This window comes from Arachis ipaensis, chromosome B9 (assembly GCF_059453495.1).
Source record: "Arachis ipaensis isolate K30076 ecotype BB chromosome B9, ASM5945349v1, whole genome shotgun sequence".
NCBI lineage: Eukaryota > Viridiplantae > Streptophyta > Magnoliopsida > Fabales > Fabaceae > Arachis > Arachis ipaensis.
In genome coordinates this window covers 10,229,530-10,251,813 of record NC_142444.1, presented here as the reverse complement: position 1 = coordinate 10,251,813, position 22,284 = coordinate 10,229,530, and the positions used below count along the sequence as shown (strand labels likewise).

Below are 22,284 nucleotides of genomic sequence, written 5' to 3'. Positions count from 1 at the left end.
TTTGTTAGGAATGTGTTGTGGTTGACTCTTTTTGTGTATGAGACAACATTCTGTTTGTTATTTTTTTGTATGGTATTTAAGTCTAAAGACAATGTATTGTGGTGACATCAGAACCTTATAACTTTGTTGTGGAATTTTTCTATTAAGACATTGTGACAATTAGCCTTCAATGACAAGTTATTACTAAGATTACTTACTTTGTTGCTTATTTTGTTTATGGCTTAACATAATTCATATGAATAGCGACAGAGAATTTTTTGCCAAATTTTATAAAATTATCCACAATTAACAGGGAATTGCTTCCAACTTCAAATAACTACTCCCATTCAAGTAAAAAAATTCAATACACCATTACATGTTCACAGAGGATAACTGGGTTTATTTAGAAGTACATAACAAATAACAGAGTATCACAACTACTCCAAACATCAAAATCGTTGGCAGTTTCAAAGTTCTAACTTCAGCTTCCAAGCTGCCCAACCTTTATGCCACCTTCACCCTCCATTCATCATAGTCACCTTCAACCTCCATATAAGTTCCTGAATCTTTATTTTTACCACATACATCCACTGCTTCAAATTCATCATCATCAACCCACTTAAAATAATTGCAGTGACTGCCCTTCTGCAATTTTAGAAAGGAGTAAACAAAAAAAATCAAAGAACACCCAACAGCATAGAACAAGATGAAAAAACTTTAACTTCTTTTAACATCACTCACCCGGTACCTTAGACATGCATGAAACAATCTATTTGGATTCTCTGCTGTCCCAGATTTTTTAATCACAGTCTTCAGCCCATAGAAACATGATCCGTCATGAGAATTCAGCCTCCTCCTTCGCATCGAAGCACTAGATCCATGACTGTCGTGCGATGCATGCGACAAACCGCCACCACAACCACCATTTCCTATCTCCAACCAGTCAACTAGCCAAGGATTACAGCTCCTACTTAGCTCTACTGCCACCGAAAGTGTTCACGACGCTGTATTTATCGTTGAAATTGGGATTATGATTTATCCACTCCAAGGACTAATTTGACGTCTTAAACAAGACTTATCTTGTCATCCACAACATGCTACAGCTTGGCGTTTGCCACTTTGGCAGTTAACGGCCCACGTCAGCGGACGTTTGCCAACTCAGCTACGGAGATGATGGAAGGACGAACGTGACCAGGTACGGTATCTTTGGAGGACGATTTTGATTAATTTTATCTTTCGGGGACGAAAATGGAGATCGAGATATCTTTCAGAGACGATTTTGACTATTAACTCTAAATAATTATTTTGGCGAGAAAAAATAGAGTAAATTCTCATAATCGTCTCTCAGGTTTAGGTCGTTATTCAATGTGGCCGTTATTTCTATATGGCTTCGGACCCTATAGTAGTTTTTGAGAATTTTTCCAGTGATGAGTCATCACTGAAACGCTAACGTGATTACATTTTGCCATGTTGGATGGTGCCCCAACGGCTAGTTTAGCTGACACGATTTCAATTTATACTCAATTTGGTCATTCCCTCTATATTTAATTCTAAATTTCCAAATGTTTAGTAAGTTAATTTATTCTTCCTATTCATGGTTCTCTTCTCATTCTTCTTGTTGTTGTTTCTGGAGCTGAAAGTTAATATCCATGGTGGGAGCACTGGAGCTAGAAACTCTATTCGTTCACCATCCAATGGCCATTGGACGAGAACGCAAAGCAGGAGCAGAAGATCGGGAGTGCCAGAATAGTGCAGTTGTAGCTGTTGGCCGGTTCTTAGGTGGTTTGGGACAAATTCAACCTAAACAAACTATTTTTTGGTTGTCCCAATTATAATGTGAGTTATCAGTATTACTTGTGTTGTTATGATTGTTCTTACCTCACTGTTTTTCTCTTATTGTTCTTCTCTGAAGCTTGAGTATGTTATATCTTTGCTTGATTACAGACAAGTGGAAAGAGATGGTGTGAGCTTTTTATGTAGACAGATACTAGGCAGGATGAACCGCTTGAGAAACCAGAATCTTTTGGAGACAATCATAAAGTGAAGATGAACTTTGATTGGAGGCTTGGGAGGTTGGAGGAAGATGTCCGAAATTAAAAATTGGTTAACCAGTTATTGGTGTTAGTTGTGTTTGTATTAATAGTGTTGATGATTATCCTATATTGTAAATCATGAGTGAAAAGAGTTGGTGGTGGATACTCTATATTCATTGAATGAATAATATATAAAAAAATGATAATACGATTATGGTATTAAAAACTGATGAATGGTGTTTGTTGAAGGAATGTAAACTTGGGTAACTATTCAATTAATGAAAATATTAGTTTGCTAAAAAAAGGTAGCATAAGTGATTAAAAACCATAAAGTATAAGTGTATTAAGATAATAGTTCAACTCAAAATGTAAGTGTATTAAGATAATAATTCAACTTAAAACAGTCAATCACAAAACACAAAGAGAAACTAACTAACATGAGCATGGTAAATATAGTTGGCTCAAAAGAGAGGACTTCACAGCAAAACATAAAGGATCACACATCCTTGTGTAGTTATTGTCTAACGAAAAGTTTTAAACCTAAAACAGAAAGCCTTATACATATTAAGTTAAAGTTTTCAATTTTTCTTTTTTGGAGCCTTAAATCCTGGAGTTGGGACGAACTTCATGTAATTGGCAAGTCTTCTGAACTAGCACCCTGCATGGGATTCACTGGGCCAGAGATTGCTAGTAGAGAAGATCTTCTTCTTCGTGATAATTTTGAAGGCCTTTTCATTCTATAATCCTAGATGAATAAGAAATGACATTACACATAAATGACGATTCACTTGAATCACAAAAAATTTAAGAAAAGTAAATATTAGCCACCTTTTGAGAATCTTTTGCCTCGGAAGCAGTTGGTTGAGATATATCTATCTCCACAGGTTGTGCATCAGAAGTGGCTAATGCAGTGCCAGTAGGCTACACGAGAAGATTGTTTTCTCTATCACCTTGGTCACCATCATATTGAGACTACTCAACTTGCTGCTCAGATGCAGGAGCAGCTCCTTCATTTTTCTTCTTCTTATCAGCCTCAGTAGCAGCAACAGCAACAATATCAACCACCCTCGTCTTCTTGCAACCTCTCCTTGTATGTCCCTTTTCACTACAGAAGCTGCAAGTAAAAGTTTCCAACTGCCTCTTTAGATGAACATTATCTCCATTGTTACTCTGAGGCTTAGGATTAGCTTTAGGCTTTTTAGATCCTCTACCAACCTGCTCATTTGAATCCATCATTCTCTTCATCTGTAGTTTTTCAGGTTTCCTTTTTATTTTTGGTGCATGTGGCCTATTGCATTCCTCTGCATGCTCCCGTAATGGTTGTCCAGAAATCGAATTAATGTGATGATTATATGTTTTTTTGTATGACTCCATCGTTAGCCAGCAGTGACAAAAATCTTCTGGTGGCTTGTTAACTCGAGAAAGTGCAGTACATGCATGCACACAAGGAATACCTGCATATGAACAATAATCACATCAACCATGGATTTTAGTCATATACCATTAATCAGATTATTTGGAATACAAAAATAATTACTATAACAATGCAAATGACCTGTAAGCATCCAAAATTGGCAAGTGCATAATCTTTTTCCTAAATCCACCATATAATTAGTTGGGTGTCCATGCACTTCAAACTTTTTGTATCCATTATCCCCTGTCCAAATAGGCTTCCAATTCTTAGATTTTGTTCTAGCTTTCTCCAATCGACTCTTTATAATAGGTGTGAGCAACCTAATCAAACCTTAGAACCATAGTAACAAAAAAGAAAGCAGATAATACTAACCACATTCACAACACAAGCATAAAGAAAAACAATCATGTATTGCAAAAAAAAAATAAAAATAAAAATTACCTTCACTAATAGCAGAACCTCTTCCTTATGACGGAGGAGGAGACGAACGAAGAAGTGAGACCTAATTTTGATGTCTTTTGGATGCAAGAATTTCAACTTCACCAACGAAACCCTACGGTAGCAACATTGATGAAGAGAGGAGGAAGAAGAAGAGGGAGAATGAAAGTGGAGAAGACGAGTGGAGGGAGAGTGTTTGATCAAACTCGTTTAACATTCTTATTTTGACTAGAACGAGACGGTTTTTACAAAATGGGACGCCAAACCAAAACGGCAATGTTTTGGCTCCTTCCAACGTGGCAAACTCGCGGCACGTCAGCGCTTCGGTAATGACTCATCACTGGAAAGATGACCAGGGATTATTATGGTGTCCGGATTCGTATTTGGGAGACTACAATGGTGCAATTAGAATCTCAGAGACCACATTGAGTAACGACTTGAATCTCAGGGACCATTATGAAAATTTACTCAGAAAAATAACTTAATCTTAACGAACTCCTTAGATTAAATTAAAGATTTAAATACCAAACTAATGCTTCTCTATTTTAATCAAAGACAACATGATTTCTTAAAAAAAATTCAGTCTTTTATCTTATTTTTTATAAAATAACAGACAAGACAGTTCTTATATCATTTTTATTGTTAATCGCTCAAGAGTTAAAGTGAATTTTTTTTAATAAAATGTTGTTTCGTGAAAATAAATAGGATTTGGGTTGACAATTCACTCTAAATTAAAGGGAAAAAAATCCTAATCTTTTCTAATGAAGATAAATCAATCTATGACTACTTGAAAATACAAAACGTCTCTAATTACTTAAAACGTAAGATACATATCTTCTGCATGCTTTGTTTTCTAAAACTTAATCAGATAGATTGACATAGACGTTAGATTGACAATCTAATTGTAACGATGAACATATGAAAATGAACTAAAACATAAGACATATAAGTCTCTTATCCATTCTTGTTACCTCCTTTCAGGCATTATTATTTCCAGTTTTTTTTAGAAATCTTAAAATTATATTCTTCTTGTTCTTCTTCAAATATTATTTTTGTTTATGATTATCAAATTGAATTTCTAACTTGATGGCACTAATTATTTATGCAAAAGATAAGAATTTGAATTTAAATATTTGTTGGTCAGACTATCAACCCTTTTTTTTAATAAAGGAACTCAACACAATAAAGTGGAGCGATAAGAAGAGCTAAGGACACAAAAACAACAACCAAGTTAAAATAAAATCTATCCCTAATGTCATCTCCGATATTATCATCAACAACAAAAAAGATTTACACTGCTCCACACTTTATGACATATGATTGATCTGTAGAAAATTTCTTTTACACCCGCTTCCTTATTATGAAAGATCCACATGTTCTTTTCAAGCTAGAGATTCCAAATAATTGAAAAGAAACATATCAACCACTTCTTGTGCTTCTCCTTTCTAACAAAAACACATGTCCAGCTCTCAAAATGTTCCTTCAATGAACTTGGAATAGACCACAACCTCCCAAAATTAGATAGCCATGCACACCACATTTGCCAAGTAAAATCACAACTAAGAAATAAGTGGTGAATATATTCGACATCATTTTTACACAATACACATATGTTATCACCCTGATGAACGATTCCCAGCCTACATAGTCTTTCTTTAGTATTCACTCTACCTATCACAACAAACTAAATGAATAACTCCACTTTTGGTGGAACCAAGCCTTTCCATGTAGTTCTGGTGAAACTATAACTCGTTACATCCTTCGGAAGCATTTTTTACTGCAACACCTGCACAAAAGAGTTAGTAGAAAAAGCTCATTCCCTGTCAAATTTTCACACAACTCTATCATCTCTATCGTTTACTAGTTTTACAGACCTTAAAGTATCATGCAACTGATCCACTAATTCCAACTCCTATTGATATAAGTCTCACCTCTACTGGAAGTTTCAAATTCACTCTAACTCGTCCCAAAACCATAATCTCCTATAACATATCATTTTTTGTTTGAAACAGAAAAGAGCTTTGAAAAACTATCTTTTAAAGAACCATTTTGTAGCTAAATATCTTCCTAAAAGCAAATTTTTTTTCCATCACCTACCTCCATAGACAATCCAGAAATCATCTTATGTCTCACATATTGATCCTTGAACTATAGCTGACAAATATTCCTCCATGGTCCCCCTCTAACAGGTAATGTCTAATTTGATAACATCACACTGGGATCGAAACTATTACAAGAGCATACGACCTTCTTTAATAATGGACATTTTTCTTTTGAAAAACGCTACCACCACTTAATTAGAAGTGTTGTGTTCCGAACCACAGCATCACCTACCCACAATCCACCCAACTTTTTTGGAGCCTGAACCATATTTCACTTAACTAACGCCATACCATCCTGCCATCCTCCTTGCTTCACATAAATCTTCTCTGCAACGAAAATAATTTTTTTTATCACGGCCTTCAGTATCTTATACCGACTCAAATAATACATTGACAAGCTATTTATTACCGATTTAATAAAGACTAATTTACCAACTTTATTGAGCACCTTTACTTTTCACAAACTGAAGCTTCTCCTCCACCTTATCAATTATCAGCTTACAAGTCTTGACCAACTTTGAGTTCGCTCCTAGGGATATGTCAAGATATCTGACTGAAAGGTTAGCCTCCTTACATCCCGATAAGCTACATATGTTGTAAATCCATTGATGCTCATAATTGATTGAGATCAGACTAGATTTATCGAAGTTGATACTTAACTCCGATATCACCTCAAAATACCTTAGTATCCTTGCATAATTTTTGATGGTCTCCTCTTCAGGCGGGCAGAACAATATAGTGTCATCCGCAAACTGGAGATATGACGACTCTATATTATCCTTACCAACCAACAAAGGTGATATATGTCCATTTCTAATTGCCTCACCCACCATCATATGTAGTACATCAACAACAAGAACAAACAAAAATAAAGATAGTGGATCACCCTATCTCAAATCCATTTCCATCTTAAAAGATTTTGATGGTGAACCATTAATCAAAATTGACATAGAAGTTGTGCAAATACACTCATTCGCCCATGTCCTCCACCCCAACTAAAATCCATCTTCTGTAATACAATGTCCACAAAACTCTACTTTACTCTATCATATATTTTTTGGAAGTCTATTTTAATAATCGTCGCTTGTTTCTTCTTCAGCTTAAGCCATTGCACTGTTTTATACGCAATAAGTGCCCCATAATGCATTTTTTGACCGTTAATAAATGCACTTTGTATCTCCCCTACTAGTCTTGGCATCATTGATCTCATCTTCCTAACCAACACTTTAGAGGTTACCTTGTATACGCAACTCACCATACTAATCGACCGAAAGTCCTTGATCTCTTTAGCTCTAATAAACTAAGGTGCTAAAGCCACCCACGTAATATTTGAATATGGATGTAACCTGGATGTATGAAAAAAAAAATCCAACACAGCTACCGTGAACTCTGAACCAATCTCATTCCAACACTTTTTGATGAAATTCATGTTGTACCTATCACTTCTTGGAGTCTTAGATGATTAACAGTCCTACACCGCTTTCTTAACCTCCTCTATTGTCGGCATTCTCTCCAAAGCTCCAAAAATCTTCTTCATCTATTCAATTTACTAACCTATATCTAAAGTCCACAATTGGAGATCTCTCCTGATGATACATGTCCTTATAAAACTCCATGATATCAATCTTAATTATAGCTTGATTTCTTGTCAACCTGTCATTAAATACCAGCGCATCAATTCTATTGTTCCTCCTTATTGCCAATACTAAATTATGGAAGTACTTAGTATTTTTGTCCATATCCTTTGCATGCCTAGATCGCGACATCTATTTTTAGTGTACTTCTTTTCTCACATACCATTTCTCACAATAGCTTACCAATGCCTTTCTTCTTGCTTCCACTGGACCATCATAAATCCATTGCTAGCTATATCATCCATCTTCTTAATCTGATCCTCAAAGCTCTTAATTTTTTTGTCCATGTCACTAAAGTTATTCTATGTCATCTTCCCAAAGAGACAGTAAGGGCCTTCAGTTTATCTATGAATTGCACATCACTAAGACTACTTCTCCGTTCTTCCCTGACCATTCTTAGAAAACCTCACGTATAAACCAAGAATTTAAGCTTCGGAAAGGTCATGATCCACCTCTAAACTTAGTATCCTCTGCTATTACTGGATAATGATCTGATAAACCTCTAGGTTCACCTTTTACTCTAATCTTGAAAATTCCTTAATCCATTTCATACTCATCAGTGCTTTATCAATATGACTGCAAGATCGGCCTCTAAACCATGTAAACTTTCGATCATTAAGCAACAAGTCCACTAACTGCATATCTTGTATCCAAGTCTCTCATATAATATACCAGAATTTGACATAATCTAGTTATATAACTCAATTTCTCCCATATAGCAAATTTTTCAACTTTAGTATAAGTACCATATACCAAATAAAAAGCACAATTAAACTCATTTTTTAGTAAAACTTCTTCAACATACAACCATCTCTCTCATTTGTAGCAATTATTCATTCTAAATAACATATCATCCCACATTAATGACAAACCCCAAATGCACCTTCTGACCCTACATATTCCTATCCCATAACATCACTCCATCAAATATGTACTACATCAAATTTAGTCACAACCTGCATCTTAGATTCAACCAATCTTAACATATTCACTTTTTGTTTTTTTTTTAAAGTTTTTTTTATCATATTTAATTTTCCATCACTCCTTAATTCTCTAACATTTTAAGAGTTAAAAATTATTTTAAAATTTTACTACACACATTTTTATAGTTTTTAGATCTACATCTTCGTATTTTCTCTTTCTAATCAAATTTTTTTTGAATAATTTTTTGTTCTGTACTTAAAGAATAGTCATAATATTGTCTTTTTTATTGTATTTTACTATTCCTGATTCAAATGCCAATTCTCATAATTTTCTATTTTCAAACGCCAACTTGTTGTAATTAAATTGAGATTAGTTGAATACTCAGATGCAAGTTTGTTGCTAATAATTTCCACTAACTTTTTATACTCCACTATTGAATTAAGATCTTTCAAAATAAAAAAAATTAATAAAATAAAAAATTTAATAAAAATAAAAAATTCAACAGATAAATTATCTTCTTATTTTATCATTTTATTATAATTATTGTTGCATTGGGTGGTTGTCCTCCACTACCATATCTAAGCTACAGAGTACATAAAACTGCATTTGTTTATTGTCTTTTAAATACATGAACACAGACATAAATACACAAAAAGACATAAATACAAAGAAATACAAATTTTTTATTGTGTTTGGTGATATTAGACAAGATACACCAGTATAAACTAAATATCAATTTTATTCTTATATTATCACTAATAGGATAAGGATAAGAATAAATTATTAAAGATAAAAGAATAAATATTTGTGGCTTATTCAATGTATCTCAGTGTCTTATGTATGTTTGTGTGTCACCGTGTCCTTCAAAAATCTGTGTCTCAGCAAATAAATAAAAGTAAAACCCCTCCCCGGTCCCTAACCATTTACGAATTTGACCTGGCGCCCCCTCACTATTGGAAATTAACAACGTGGTTCTTAACCATTCTCTCCGTGTGACCAAAAGGACCCTCTTACCAGTACTTCCGGTTAAGAGGGTCCTTTCAGTCACACGAAGAGAATGGATAAGGACCGTGTTGTTATTTTCTAATGGTGAGGGGACCGGGGAGGGATTTTACTTAAAATTGAAAAATAAATAAAAAAAAAGCATTGTTTTAAGTTTTGCATCTAATGCATTCTGCCATATTTTACATGTGGACGGAGAGCAAACAATGTTAAACTTAATAGATTGCACGAAATTATTTACAACGAGACTTAACACAAAAGTGATAATTATTTGGGTTGATTAAGCATTATTATGTCTTGGATTTAGGGTTTTAAGAACGACATGTATGTTCTATATTGTTGAACCTAAAAAAAAAAGTTAGTTCAAGATTATTATTCCATACACCTTTTTCTAAAAAAATTAAACTGCTTTTCTTATTAGTGAAATTAAATTCATCAACCATAAGTTTAATAGTAGGGTTACACGTAGAAACTAAATATTCTTTTTAGATTTTTAGAAGTGATATTTGTTTCATCCAAATGTTTGTGATATGACGAATTAATTTTAATTTAATTTTACGTATTTTAATTTTATTTATTTAGTTACTAATTTGAATTTCATGTAAGAGAATTTAGAGTTTTCTTTATTTAACCTAAAGTTGAGTGAGTTTCTTCGATTTAATTTCCAAACCAGTGAACAAATTATATTGAGGTATTTCTTTTTTGTTGCATCAAGAAATTGAATACAAAGAGAATCATTTGATTTTTTATTCAATTTCTTGATGCAACAAGAAAGAAATACCTCAATCTAATTTGTTCACTGATTTGAAAATTAAATCGAAGAAACTCATTCAACTTTAGGTTAAATAAAGAAAACTCTAAATCCTCTGACATAAAATTCAAATTAGTAACTAAATAAACAAAATTAACATATGTAAAATTAAATTAAAATTAATTCGTCATATCACGAACATTTGAATGAAATAAATACCACTTCTAAAAATCTAAAAGAATATTTAGTCTCTACGTCCTACTATTAAAATATTTAGTCCCTAACCATCTAGAAAAGGACCTGGCGCTCCCTGACCATTAGAAAATAACAACACGATCCTTATCCATTTTCTGGTGTGACCGAAAAGACCCTCTTGTCGGTTTTCGGGTAAAAAGTACCGGTAAGAGAGTTCTTTTGGTCACATGGAGAGAATGGTTAAGGACCGCGTTGTTAATTTCCAATGGTGAAGGGGCGTCAGGTCAATTTCGTAAATGGTTAAGGATCGGGGAGGGATTTTACTCAATAAATAATAGACGTGTACCACCGTATTTATGTATTAGTGTCTGTGTCCCATCAAACAAACGCAGCATAAGGATATATTTGGAATTTTAAAATTAGTACCAAAATGGAGAGGCCCATGAAGCCCACTTGACCGTTGAAACATATGGTAAGTCCATGAAGCCCATTTCACAGAACGCACCACGCCATCGTTCTCCACACTTTGCAGTTTGCACTCTTCAAACCAGAAAACACAATGGCTTCAAAATCTGGGACGTTTCTACAGCGTTACGGTTATGACTTCTTGTTGGGATCAATCGCTGCTTTCTATGTTTTCATGGTTCCCTACACTAAGGTCGAAGAAAGTTTCAACGTTCAGGTCTCTCTCTCTCCGATTATTTATTTAGTGACATGCGTTGTTTCCAATTTGAGACGCTGGATTCGGAATTGAGTGTCTTTTAGGCACCAACTCAATTGCTTGAAGTTTGTTTACACTTTAAATTCTAAATTTGTTTTTGTCTTTAAATAAAATTTTTAAACAAAGAAACTATTTTAGATTTGGTCATTTTAAGGGAAATTCGTTCTTATTGAAGCTCACCATGTTGCTTACTATTTTGCTGATTTTTTTTTTTTTCATTTTTGTCTGTGAAGGCAATGCATGATTTTCTTTATCATCGGCTTCACTTAGACAATGTAAGTTTATTAACTTGCTAGCTCAATGTGATTTAATCATTTGAAGTTTGTTGGATTTTTTACATAATTTACCATTTTCTATTTTTTTGTTTATTTCAATAGTATGATCATCTGGAATTTCCCGGGGTGGTTCCTCGCACTTTCATCGGTAAGCATTTATTTATTATTTTATTCAGCTAGTTCCATAGCTTCCTTCTCATTATGTTATATGGTTTGCACTAGTTTAATGGCTCTCTTTTTGTCATGGTATATCTATTTAATTGTGGAAATTTTGTAGGTGCTTTGTTGGTGTCTCTTGTTGCGGCTCCATTTGTGTTAGTTGTAAATTTGCTGCACTTGCCAAAGTTTTATGCTCTTGTTACAGGTGATTAGATTTCTGTCATACTTGACAATATTTGTACATCAATTCTTTTTCTTCTAGTGTATTAGTGCTCTTATTTTTTGCTCCTTCTTTATCTAATAAGTGTCTTCCCATCATCCCATGTATATCCAAAAATACAAGATAACAAAGAAATTGCAATTTTTTTTATTGTTTTAAGTTTCTTTCATTTAATTGTCAATTTTTTTACCTTCGTTTCCTCCTTTGTTTGGTTTAAATTGAAAGAAATGTTGGGAACAAACAAGATGTTCTATGCTTGAAAATAATACCTCCTTGTTTCCCTTGCATATGTGTTTAAGATAGGATTGTAAAAGTGTTTATCCTTAGTGTGTCAATTTTCGTTATTGCTTTTTTCCCCCCTGAGCATTTTTTTAGTGAATGTTCAACATTCATGTAAACAATTGATTTGATTAATGAGATGTAAATTAATATACAATCCATGACTAAGTTTATAAATATGTCCTGTTGCTTGAGAACATTTTGGGGACATCAATACAGTTCCAACTAAGTGAAGAATTGCTTTTGTGTATAGTAGAGTTGATAGGATGCCTTTTCGTTTCATTTCCCATTAATATGTTTCTTAACATCAGCTGCTGTATTGCTTCTTTTGTTATATTCTTTTCTCACGTTATAACAAAGTAAGCTAATGTTTCTTATTGATGATATCTAGTTCGGATGGCCCTAGGGAGCATTACCCTATATACACTAAGATTCTTCCGTCACAAGGTATGTTCACATCTTTTTCTTTTTCCTTTATTTATAATTTTTAAATTTAATCACATTCTTTACTACCTCTGTGGTAATGAAGGACTCTTAGTGTGAGTAAATTAATTGATGTCTTAATGAACTAGTGTTCCTTCAACTTTCCAATATCTTGCATATCCAATCAAAGTTTAAATTTCAAAAAGATGGTGGTTTAGCATGTCATTCTAAGGGTGAGTTTGGGATTGCATACTCCATCTGTTCCCTATCTTGGGCTTACCGAGTTCGTTATGCCTTTGCTCCGAACAGTTAGATTTTAAACACTTTTCAGATATAGACTATGTTGCATGTGTTCCCTAAATGATCTTCTTTGTTGTGCAGATAAGGAGTAAATTTGGGCATCAAGTAGAAGCCTTCTTTGTGATACTAACTGCCATTCAATTTCACTTCCTTTTCTATTGTACTCGTCCACTTCCTAACATTCTTGCCTTAGCTGTAGGTAACTTCTTAGCTCTTTCTTGCATGTTTGTGTATTACTTTAATCTTTTATAAGGATTAATAATAGCTGAGTGCTTGATATTTGAGAACACCATGGGACATTGAACTTCAAATGGGAAGGAAATAATTGCATTAGTATCCTGCCTGCTTTTTACTAAAAGAGATACAAGTATTCTACATAAAGAGTTCTTTGATTTTGGTCAAGGAAATAATGATTTGTTTTTAGAACAAAAAGCTTTATAAAGCTGTAGTGCATGATTTTCATGTCCATATATATCTTGGGGACTAACTTGTCTCCTTGTACATGATGGGATGGCTTGCATCTTCTTTAGAATAAAGCCTTTGGATTGCAGATGGCCTCCTTTGCTATTTTGGAACCTTTTTTTGGGTACCAATATTCAAGGTTTTATGTGGCAAGGAAGTGCAATACTTTCTTGAAAGAGCACATTGTTTTTTTGGGTAAATTTGGCTTTAGCAGAATTGTGGAGTTTTCTTGTGATGCTTCTTTAACAATGACATCTCTCATGGCATATGGGTATTTTTTGTCTTCCATTTTGGGCATTTTCCATGAGATGTTCATTTACATCTTTGCTATGGAATTTCTTATGTGCTAGTGTATGGTGTGAATTTTCTCCTGATTTTTTTTACCCAGTTAATTTGGCATATGGATACTGGCTTGAGGGGCGCTTTTATGCAGCTCTGAACTCTCTGGTATGTATGTCACATGGTTTTACTTCCGTTCCATGTGTGCTTCAGGATTTTTTTTTTTGTGAATATCAAGCTACTATGTATTTCCTTTCTCCGCTTGGACCTCATATGCATAGTTTTGTTATGCTGGAATGCTGTTTAAACATTTCATGCCAGAAATAGTTATTAATCTTGCTTTGTATGGTAAATCACCATCTTTAAAGAGAAAAGTTCAAATTCTGATGTGATCTGAATTGTGCACTGTCTGATAACAAGAGCAGATGGTTTATAGCATCAACAAGTATATTGTTCTTATTTATTATCTTTTGATGAGAATATATCATGTGGCGCAGTGTTCCTGTTCCCTCACAAGGATTTCTGATTTGCTTTGGCTAATTCTGAAATATTCTCTTGGAACTTTCTGATTGTCAGATTTTTGCTACAACCGTATTCAGATGTGACATAGTGTTACTTCTAGGCCCCCTTGGGCTACAATTCCTCTTGGTATGTTTCATTTCCTCTCCATAACTTGGTTTTGAGTTGCAGTACAGAACTCTCATTAAATTCATTTAGTCTATTCTTTGGTTTAGGTTAAGATGTCTTATGAAGCTGTCTCCTACTTGTTCTCGTTTCTGGGATAAATGTTCAACTTTTACGTATATAGAATTAAAAAGAGAAAGAAAATGAGTCTGGCTGTGACTGCATTTGTTTGATGTTGAATGCCTGATCTGTTCTCTTTTTCCAATGCTGCATCCTATATAAACAAATGAGAAGAAAAATGTAAATCTCTTACATACCAAATATGTGTTAGAGTAATTTTATGCTTCAACAATCAACAATCACGGCAGTATGTTTGCTTCTTCATGTATTTACTGGGACTTCTGATGTCAATATCTTAAGGATGAATAAAAGAGTGTGTTTCCATGTATAATGAAACTAATTTATTTCGAGTATTTTGTTATCTATTGAGTATTTTTTGAGGTTTATATTCGGTGCATTTGAAAATTTTGTTGCTTTGCTACTTATATACTCGCATATAAAAGTTGTAGGATGATTTTTAAAATATTGTATTGGGTCAACCGTATTAAAATATCGATCTTATTTGTTTTTTATATACTTAAAATGGTTCTTTGGAAAATAATGCTTGTATTTTTAGCAATTGAAATTAGTTGTTTTGTTTAATGACCTTTCTTATCCGTGTTTCTGGGCTTCACATTTTTTTATCTACTTGTTATAGAATTGCAAATTTGATCTTACAGTTCTCATCTTATGTACCATGATCAAGCCTTGTGTCTAATAACAATCATCTCTTGAAGGAAGACAAAAAAAATTTCACTATGGGGTGCTCTGAAACGTTGCACTATGATGGCCTTCTTCTGCATAGGTCAGTAAACCTTTTTTTCTTATTCTCTTATATATATGTATTTGTGATCTGCAATTTAAATAAAAGTAAAACTTATAAATGACATGTCAATGATGAATTGATGGTATTATTAAAATTTGGTTTGGGTTCCCCTCACAGGTATAACCATATTGGTTGATTCAATCATGTGGAAGAGGTTATTGTGGCCTGAATTTGAAGTCTTCTGGTTTAACTCTGTACTAAACAGGAGTTCTGAATGGGGAGTATCCTAATTCAAAGGCTTTATATTGAATACTTATTACTTTTACTTGCATTGCTGTATATTATGAAAATGTATGTTCATAATTTATAAGCAGGGTGTGGCTGATTATCTTCTGGTTCTTTCATGTTCTACCTTTTCTGAAATTCTGAATTCTGTGGCTATGTCTCACTTAAAGGATAATGAGGAGTTAGGCTAGGTGATCATACATTAATGAATGATCTTTCAATTAATTTTCTTGTAAGGTTAATTTGGCTAAAAGTGGTTTGACTGGTTTAAACTAGGGATAGCCATGTTCCTTCATATTACAATTCAAATATTTATTTATTAATTATAATTTTGGAAATGATTTCATCTTCATGTAATTGCAGTTTATATTAGTACTCTATCTTCGTTGTTAAGTACTTATTTGTTTATTTTTTCAATAATTATCAATATTTATTTATATTAAATATTATTATTACGACTGTTAAGGAAATATAATTCATTTTAACTAATTAATTATATAACTTTTCTATTTATTTAATAAATATTTTTATTTTAGTAATGCATAAAAAACTTGTTAACAACATTCATATTTGATAAATTATGATTTCCTTCACCATAATTTTGTTAGACGCATGCTTTCCACTGGTACTTCACCTCAGCACTTCCTCGTTCATTGCTTGTTGCATATCCACTTTCACTGGTAGGTCCCACATTACAAAATATCCTCATCAATTTATCATGTTGTTGCTTCATATATAGATTTGTATCTTCCCAGGAGGTGATTAGTATTTTGTAATTTTGATATCAAATTGGGGTATTCTTTTCTAAATCAAAATGTCTATTTTCTTAGTAGTCTAGAGCTGGCATTTCCCTTTGTTTAGTCTGATTTACTATGTTAAGTTTAATATTTCTCTATGATTTATGTTTGGAGTATAGATTAAAACAGAGGGATTTTGATGTCTATTTGCTTTAAAAACTTTTTTTGGTTTACTCATTGTTTGTTTTCTGTCTGTTCAAGCATCTAGTGTGTTTTAACTGAAGATAGAGATTATTTGTAATTAATATATCACTCTTTGTGGGTACATCATTTCAAAATGATACAATCCTCACAAAGATACAAAAGATATAGCTAGGTCATAAGGGGATGCTTACTTAACATAACCTTTTCCTACTAAGCGGGGTCGGCTACATGGATCCAAAGACGTTATTGCGTCGTGGTCATGCATTTAGATACGACAAAGTTTTACGTTGGTTGTTACAAGCCTAACTCAACCCTACATGAATCTGAAATTCCTTTGAATATCAGCTAGTGTCCACCATGGTTTATTCATTTTTTTATGCAATAAACCACAAGTTTAGCTACTAAAAGAGTAGATTTACATAAATTTGTTTTTGGAGAGAGACATTAATTTAGTCCCTTTGCTATTTTCTAATGAGAGAATAAATTGGTTTCAAACTTTATAACTGAGGGACTAAATTAATGTCATTGTCCTATTATTAGTTGAAAAAAAAATTGATGTCCCTCTCCATTTTTTAAGGATTAAATTTATTCAATCTGTTTGCCAAGGATTAAATTGATAGCAACCTAATATTTAAGGGGTCAAAGATGGTGTTTTAAAGTTTTTGAAGGAATTGCATATTTTCTAGAAGCATGGAAAGTCCTTTTGATAGTAATAAGCTATCAGTAAAAATCTGGATGTCGTACAAGTATTGCACACTTACATGAACTATGGCATGTATCACTTTTCTACCTTTGACTTTTCTTGCTTCAATTAAAGAAATATCAAGAACATAAAAATAAAAGGAATAGGGGTAGGCAAAAAAGATATGTTGTTTCTTCCTAAAATAACAATTTGTTTTTTGTTGCAGTTTGGTCTCATTGTAGACAGAAGGGTTCGATCTTACACTTTGCCAGTTCTTGCCTTTATTTTGCTTTATTCTAAGCTTCCCCACAAGGTAAGTCATTTGAAATCTCTGGTTTATCTGTCCCTGTCTTCCAACTGAATATGCAGCATTATTTTGATGGATACTGCAGGAGCTTCGTTTTATTATAAGTTCAGTACCAATTTTCAACTTATCAGCTTCGGTTGCAGCCAATAGAATGTAAGGTCCCTTTACTTATTTAATTTTCAGAGATCAGACAGCATCTTCGTTTATAACTTTATCCTTTTGGAGAAAACAGTAAAAAACAAGCAAAAGAAAGAATTGTCAATGAAGACTTGAAGAGTAGCTTTCCAGAGTGTGAATTTGTATTTCTTATCTGTTTTAGTATATTTTTCTTGTCAAACATATGGTATGTGCTGAACATTTGTGCTTGAAAATATATTTGTGCTCGTCGAACATATAAAGGGGAAGGAAAGAAAAGGGGATGAAGAAATGCGCAAGAGACCTGAGCTATTTTGAGGCTTGAGCTGAAATATATTTACAATCCAAATGGATATTAAATGCCAAGTGTTTTCTTCATTAAAGAATAACTAATTAGTATGTCTGTTTTCTAGGTTGCATACTTGTTTATGAATTTAGGTACTGTTGTTGACTAATAGGTGTGCTAACATGTTTCAGTTACAACAATAAGAGAAAGATGATCTGGAACTTGCTTTTCATCATTATGTTGGGGTTGTTTCTAATCAGGTTGGTTTGGTGAAATTTGGTTTCACTGAGATGGATATATCCTTCCTTCATTTACTTATTCTCTATTTTATAGTCTAGGAGGCACCATCACAACTTTCATGGCATCATACTGGAACTATCCTAGTGGTCATGCCTTAAAAAGATTGCATGCAATTGGTGAGTCTATGAGTCCTGAAACAGTGAATCTACTTGCATTTACTGCTATGTGTTCAAACTGCTCTCTGTACCTAACTTTCTTTTTTGCATAAGCAACTGTGGCAACTTCTTTCAATTTGTTAAAAGTCTTGGATCTGTTGGATCTTTTTTGATGAATCAGTACACCTTATATATATATATAGGCATTGAGCTCAATTCTATAAGCATGGCTTGTGATGCTTAAAAGATTAAAGTATGGATGGGAGAGTTACATAAAAGATTAAAGACTTATATTGCTCCATCTCACTTTGTCAGACTCTTCTTTTTTTTTTTTTTTAACATTGCAGGTTTTCATAACAATACACATGAACAGTGGATTCACATTGATACATTTTCAGCCATGAATGGAATATCTCGCTTTTGTGAAAGTGATTTCCCTTGGAGGTATAGTTTTCTTCTTGCTTACGTAGTATATGTATAGAAGTATGTACAATGCAGCTGGTTAGCTCCTGCATGGATGCAAGCAAACCTGTGTTTGACAGAAAAACTCATTTGCATTAACAAGGGATTTCTCCCACAGCTGCTCTCCCTTTGAATATATTCAGGGGCAGGGGGTAGTAGGAAAAAAGATCACGTATAGCTAGGGCTCACTTGTGTTAGTAGTTGTAAAAGAATGGCACTTTTCAAATTTTTAAAAAAAAAAAATTATGAAAGTTTAAAAGCAAAAAAAAAATAAAAGAGAAATGCTAGAGGGTCAGCAGAATTTATTATTTTTGGCTAGCAGTTAGCCAGCAATGTTTAAAAGTATGGACTAAAACTATGTTATTAGATTGCTAGACTAGAGGAATTGGGCTAATGGCTAAAAGTACTGGCCAAAAACAATAAATTTTGCTATCCCTTAAGCTTTTCTCGAAAGAAAAAAAGGAGAAAGGTGGGGCGGGGGTTCTTTTTGTGCTTTTCTCTTAAGGTAGAAAAAGTAGCTGAATAGAATTATCTTTGAAAAAAAAAATATATCATGGCAACAATTATTTATGAAAATTAACGGACACTGACTTATATTCTCCATCTTGATGATATTCTTCTTTTATTAACCAAAAAAAAAAGAGAAAAAAAAAGGTAAAGAAAGTAAACGATCCTTATCTCTAAAATTTTGTTCTGAGAAGCTACCATCAGGATTTCTCATTTTGGATAGAAGTATTGTAGAGAGAAGATAAATGATAAAGGTGAGAGGAAAGGCTATACTAAAAGAGGAGTCTCAGTCTCCTATATAATGGTCCAGCTAAAAGTTAATATGGATCTTGGACTACCCAGGCAAGGGGATACTCAAATTGGATGTGAACATTCTTTAACTCCAAGGATGACTATGGATAATAGAGTAAGTTAGGAGAAGTGGTAAGTTACTGTAACCCTAACTAGAGTAAAACTGAGGCAGTGTAACCGCCTTTGCCAGCTAGGATAGATCAGTAACTAACTTATTCCCCATATTACCCGTAGCTTCCCACAGAAGCTACTCCCATCTTGTATAGAAGCTGAACTGATTCAGCTATGAGTTAGTTAATCATAATTGTAAAATTCCCGAGATCTCTCTCTCTCTCTCTCTCTCTCTCTCTCTCTTATTATTGAAGGAGGTTGTTAGAATGTGCTCTTTACATGGTCTATGATGCCTATGCAGTGAACTAGAAACTAAACAAACAAATAAATGAATTATTAAAAGGAAAAAAAAGTTACTAGTATACTTCTCATATATTTAATCACTGGTTTTTTTTTTTTTTGCAACAATCAGAATATGTTGCTTTTCTTATTCTGAACTTTATTTATTATTCTCTGATGTAGGTATTCTAAAGAGGAAGAAATAAGCATGCAAGAACTTGCGCAAAGGAATTTCACTTTTCTTATAAAGTGAGTTTTGTTTTCCATACTTTGCTTCACAAGCATATAAATTATTTCACACATTCTTTGTTTATGGTAAGAAATACATGCACACTGTTGACAGAAAGCGTCAGAATTGTCTAGTGAATTAGTGCATGGTAATGAAATTGGTAAAGTTCATAAAGCCAATTATCCCGGTAGAGTATCTATTGGCAGGGATACTGTGCTGTGTGTGCATATATGCGCATTGGACCTATTGGCAGGGATACTGTGCTGTGCGTGCATATATGCGCATTGGACACTTGGATACGTTCAGCTGTAAACTTGTAAAGTTGTATTGTGTTGGTTTGGATTGGCTTATTTGATTGAAAAAGTATTTTTTTTTTCAAAAGTACTTTTATTAAATTTTAAACACATTTAGATACGTCTTTTTAAAAAAGTACTTTTGTTAAAAAAAGCAAATTATTTCTTTTTTTAAAAGTCAACAATGCATTACTTAAAAAGAAACCATAAGTAAAAGATGTTTATAATATTTGAAAGTTTTTTTAAAAAAGTCTGTCTAAATATGAAATAGTTTTTTTTTTCTTTTAAAAAAAATCTTTTTAAAAAAGATGAAAAAAATAAATACTTTTTTCAAAAGTCAATCCAAACTGACCCTAAGTTTAGGTAGTAAAAGCTTAATGTCTTAGAGATAAGAATGTCGTGATGGATGAATATACACAATACACAAAATAAGATCAGAATTAAATTCGTTAGAGAGATAGTTGTGGTACCACATGTTATGGAAAAGATGGTATAATTTGGTTATTTGATCATAGAGAGCAAAATTCTAAAGCCATACAATGAGTACAACAAATAGGGGATAGTCCAATACCAAAGGCCGAAAGAGGCAAAGAGACTGTGAAGTATGAATGAAACAATTAAGAAAGGTTTAGGTTTAAACTTTTTCTCCATTAACCTGATCAACGGTTGAACACAAAGGTGGTGTTTGATTTATTTAATTCTCCCGATATATTTGGAAAATACTCTGTTGTCGTTATTTTACTTTAGACATGTATATTTGCTAGTATGTGTAACCATGCTCCTGTTTGGAAATTAGTGTCTTAAGTTCTGGTAGGGGAAAATTTTGTCATATGTGACATGTAAGTGCACTGACATATTACCAGGAATTTTGCAAATGTCTGATCTCGTATTCTTTGATCTTTAACAGTGAACATCCTATGATCAATGGATTCAAGTGTCTATTTACTGAAGATGGATTCTCAAGAATTCACTTGAATCCGGGCTTTCCACCTGTTTTACTGGTCTGTAGTTGCTACTTGTAACCAACTCAAACATTGAATGCCTTAATACTTTTCCAAGATTAATTGTCTTTAATTCTGGCCCTTTTTCTTCAGGTTAAAAATCCCAAAGTGTTTATCCATGGAAATTTAAGGAACATGGATCTTTTCGACAAAAATTGGCCTGGCTGCTCATAATCCCTGTCTGTATCATACAAGATATCGAACTCCAAGTTTGAACGGTATTGTTTCCCTTTTTCCACTTCCCTAAAAGGATCATTAGGAAGGAGAAGAGAGTGCAAGTTTGTGTGAAGCTTATATTTTAAGATCTACTAACAATTGCATGCCTAAGCCTTTTAGTGGTTAATTGGGACTAGAAATCTAGAGTATTAACTTAATCCTTTTCTGCTTGCAGAATAGTTGATCTTGTAAGTTGTAACATTTGAGGATTGATTTCTCTAAAAATGACTGTTACCAAATTTTTGAGTCACATATGTTCATCTGTACCGCAATCTTCTTTGGCATTACTTGATGCTCTTCAGTCTTCACTGATTTGTAAATTAATTTTGAACAATTTTTGTTAGACATAATTGTTGTTCAAATTGGTGTCTATTGATATTATTCAACTACCCAGATCAACATTACCAATTACCTATTACGAAATGTAAATGATCATATTTGATCAACAACTTTTTGTTTTGATCTAGAAAGTGATTTTTTATTTGGGAAAACTAAATACTTTTATAAATAATGATTGATTTTATATTAAAGAAAATCAAGTAAGTCATATCACCATCTCGTCACCCATTCCTTCCCTCCTCTCTCCCAATACCGACGAAGAACAAATTATGTTTTAAATTTATTTTTAAATATAAAATCATTAAATAAATATTAATTTTATTATTAGTTAAATGATGTTGTATCATGTTAATAAATTATTTTATGATACGTGAAACTACTTATATTTGCATACTTTGTGACATGATATTTAATATAACATATCATCATTTTCCCAATGTAAAAAA

General features: G+C 33.1%; 1 protein-coding gene across 1 annotated transcript; it reads left to right on the top strand.

Annotated features, from left to right (window-relative positions):
* The first annotated feature begins 10,951 nt into the window (after window positions 1–10,951).
* Window positions 10,952–21,819, top strand: ALG12 (homolog of asparagine-linked glycosylation 12). The gene is made up of 19 exons (XM_088498256.1): window positions 10,952–11,154; window positions 11,427–11,468; window positions 11,571–11,616; window positions 11,746–11,832; window positions 12,518–12,573; window positions 12,931–13,048; window positions 13,700–13,758; window positions 14,167–14,238; window positions 15,055–15,118; window positions 15,257–15,360; window positions 15,973–16,044; window positions 17,214–17,300; window positions 17,380–17,447; window positions 17,907–17,975; window positions 18,049–18,131; window positions 18,458–18,554; window positions 19,944–20,009; window positions 21,190–21,283; window positions 21,377–21,819. The coding sequence occupies exons 1-19, from the start codon at window positions 11,032–11,034 to the stop codon at window positions 21,455–21,457; spliced, it is 1,488 nt and encodes a 495-aa protein (XP_088354382.1). The 5' UTR covers window positions 10,952–11,031; the 3' UTR covers window positions 21,458–21,819.
* The last annotated feature ends 465 nt before the right edge of the window (window positions 21,820–22,284 follow it).

What these genes read in the sequence shown, in the direction of transcription:
- ALG12 (XM_088498256.1), top strand. Translation starts at nt 11,032, where the DNA reads ATGGCTTCAAAATCTGGGACGTTTCTACAGCGTTACGGTTATGACTTC. An exon ending in ATCGGCTTCACTTAGACAAT is followed by an intron (nt 11,469 to 11,570) that starts GTAAGTTTATTA and finishes TTATTTCAATAG; the next exon opens with TATGATCATCTGGAATTTCC. An exon ending in GGTTCCTCGCACTTTCATCG is followed by an intron (nt 11,617 to 11,745) that starts GTAAGCATTTAT and finishes GAAATTTTGTAG; the next exon opens with GTGCTTTGTTGGTGTCTCTT.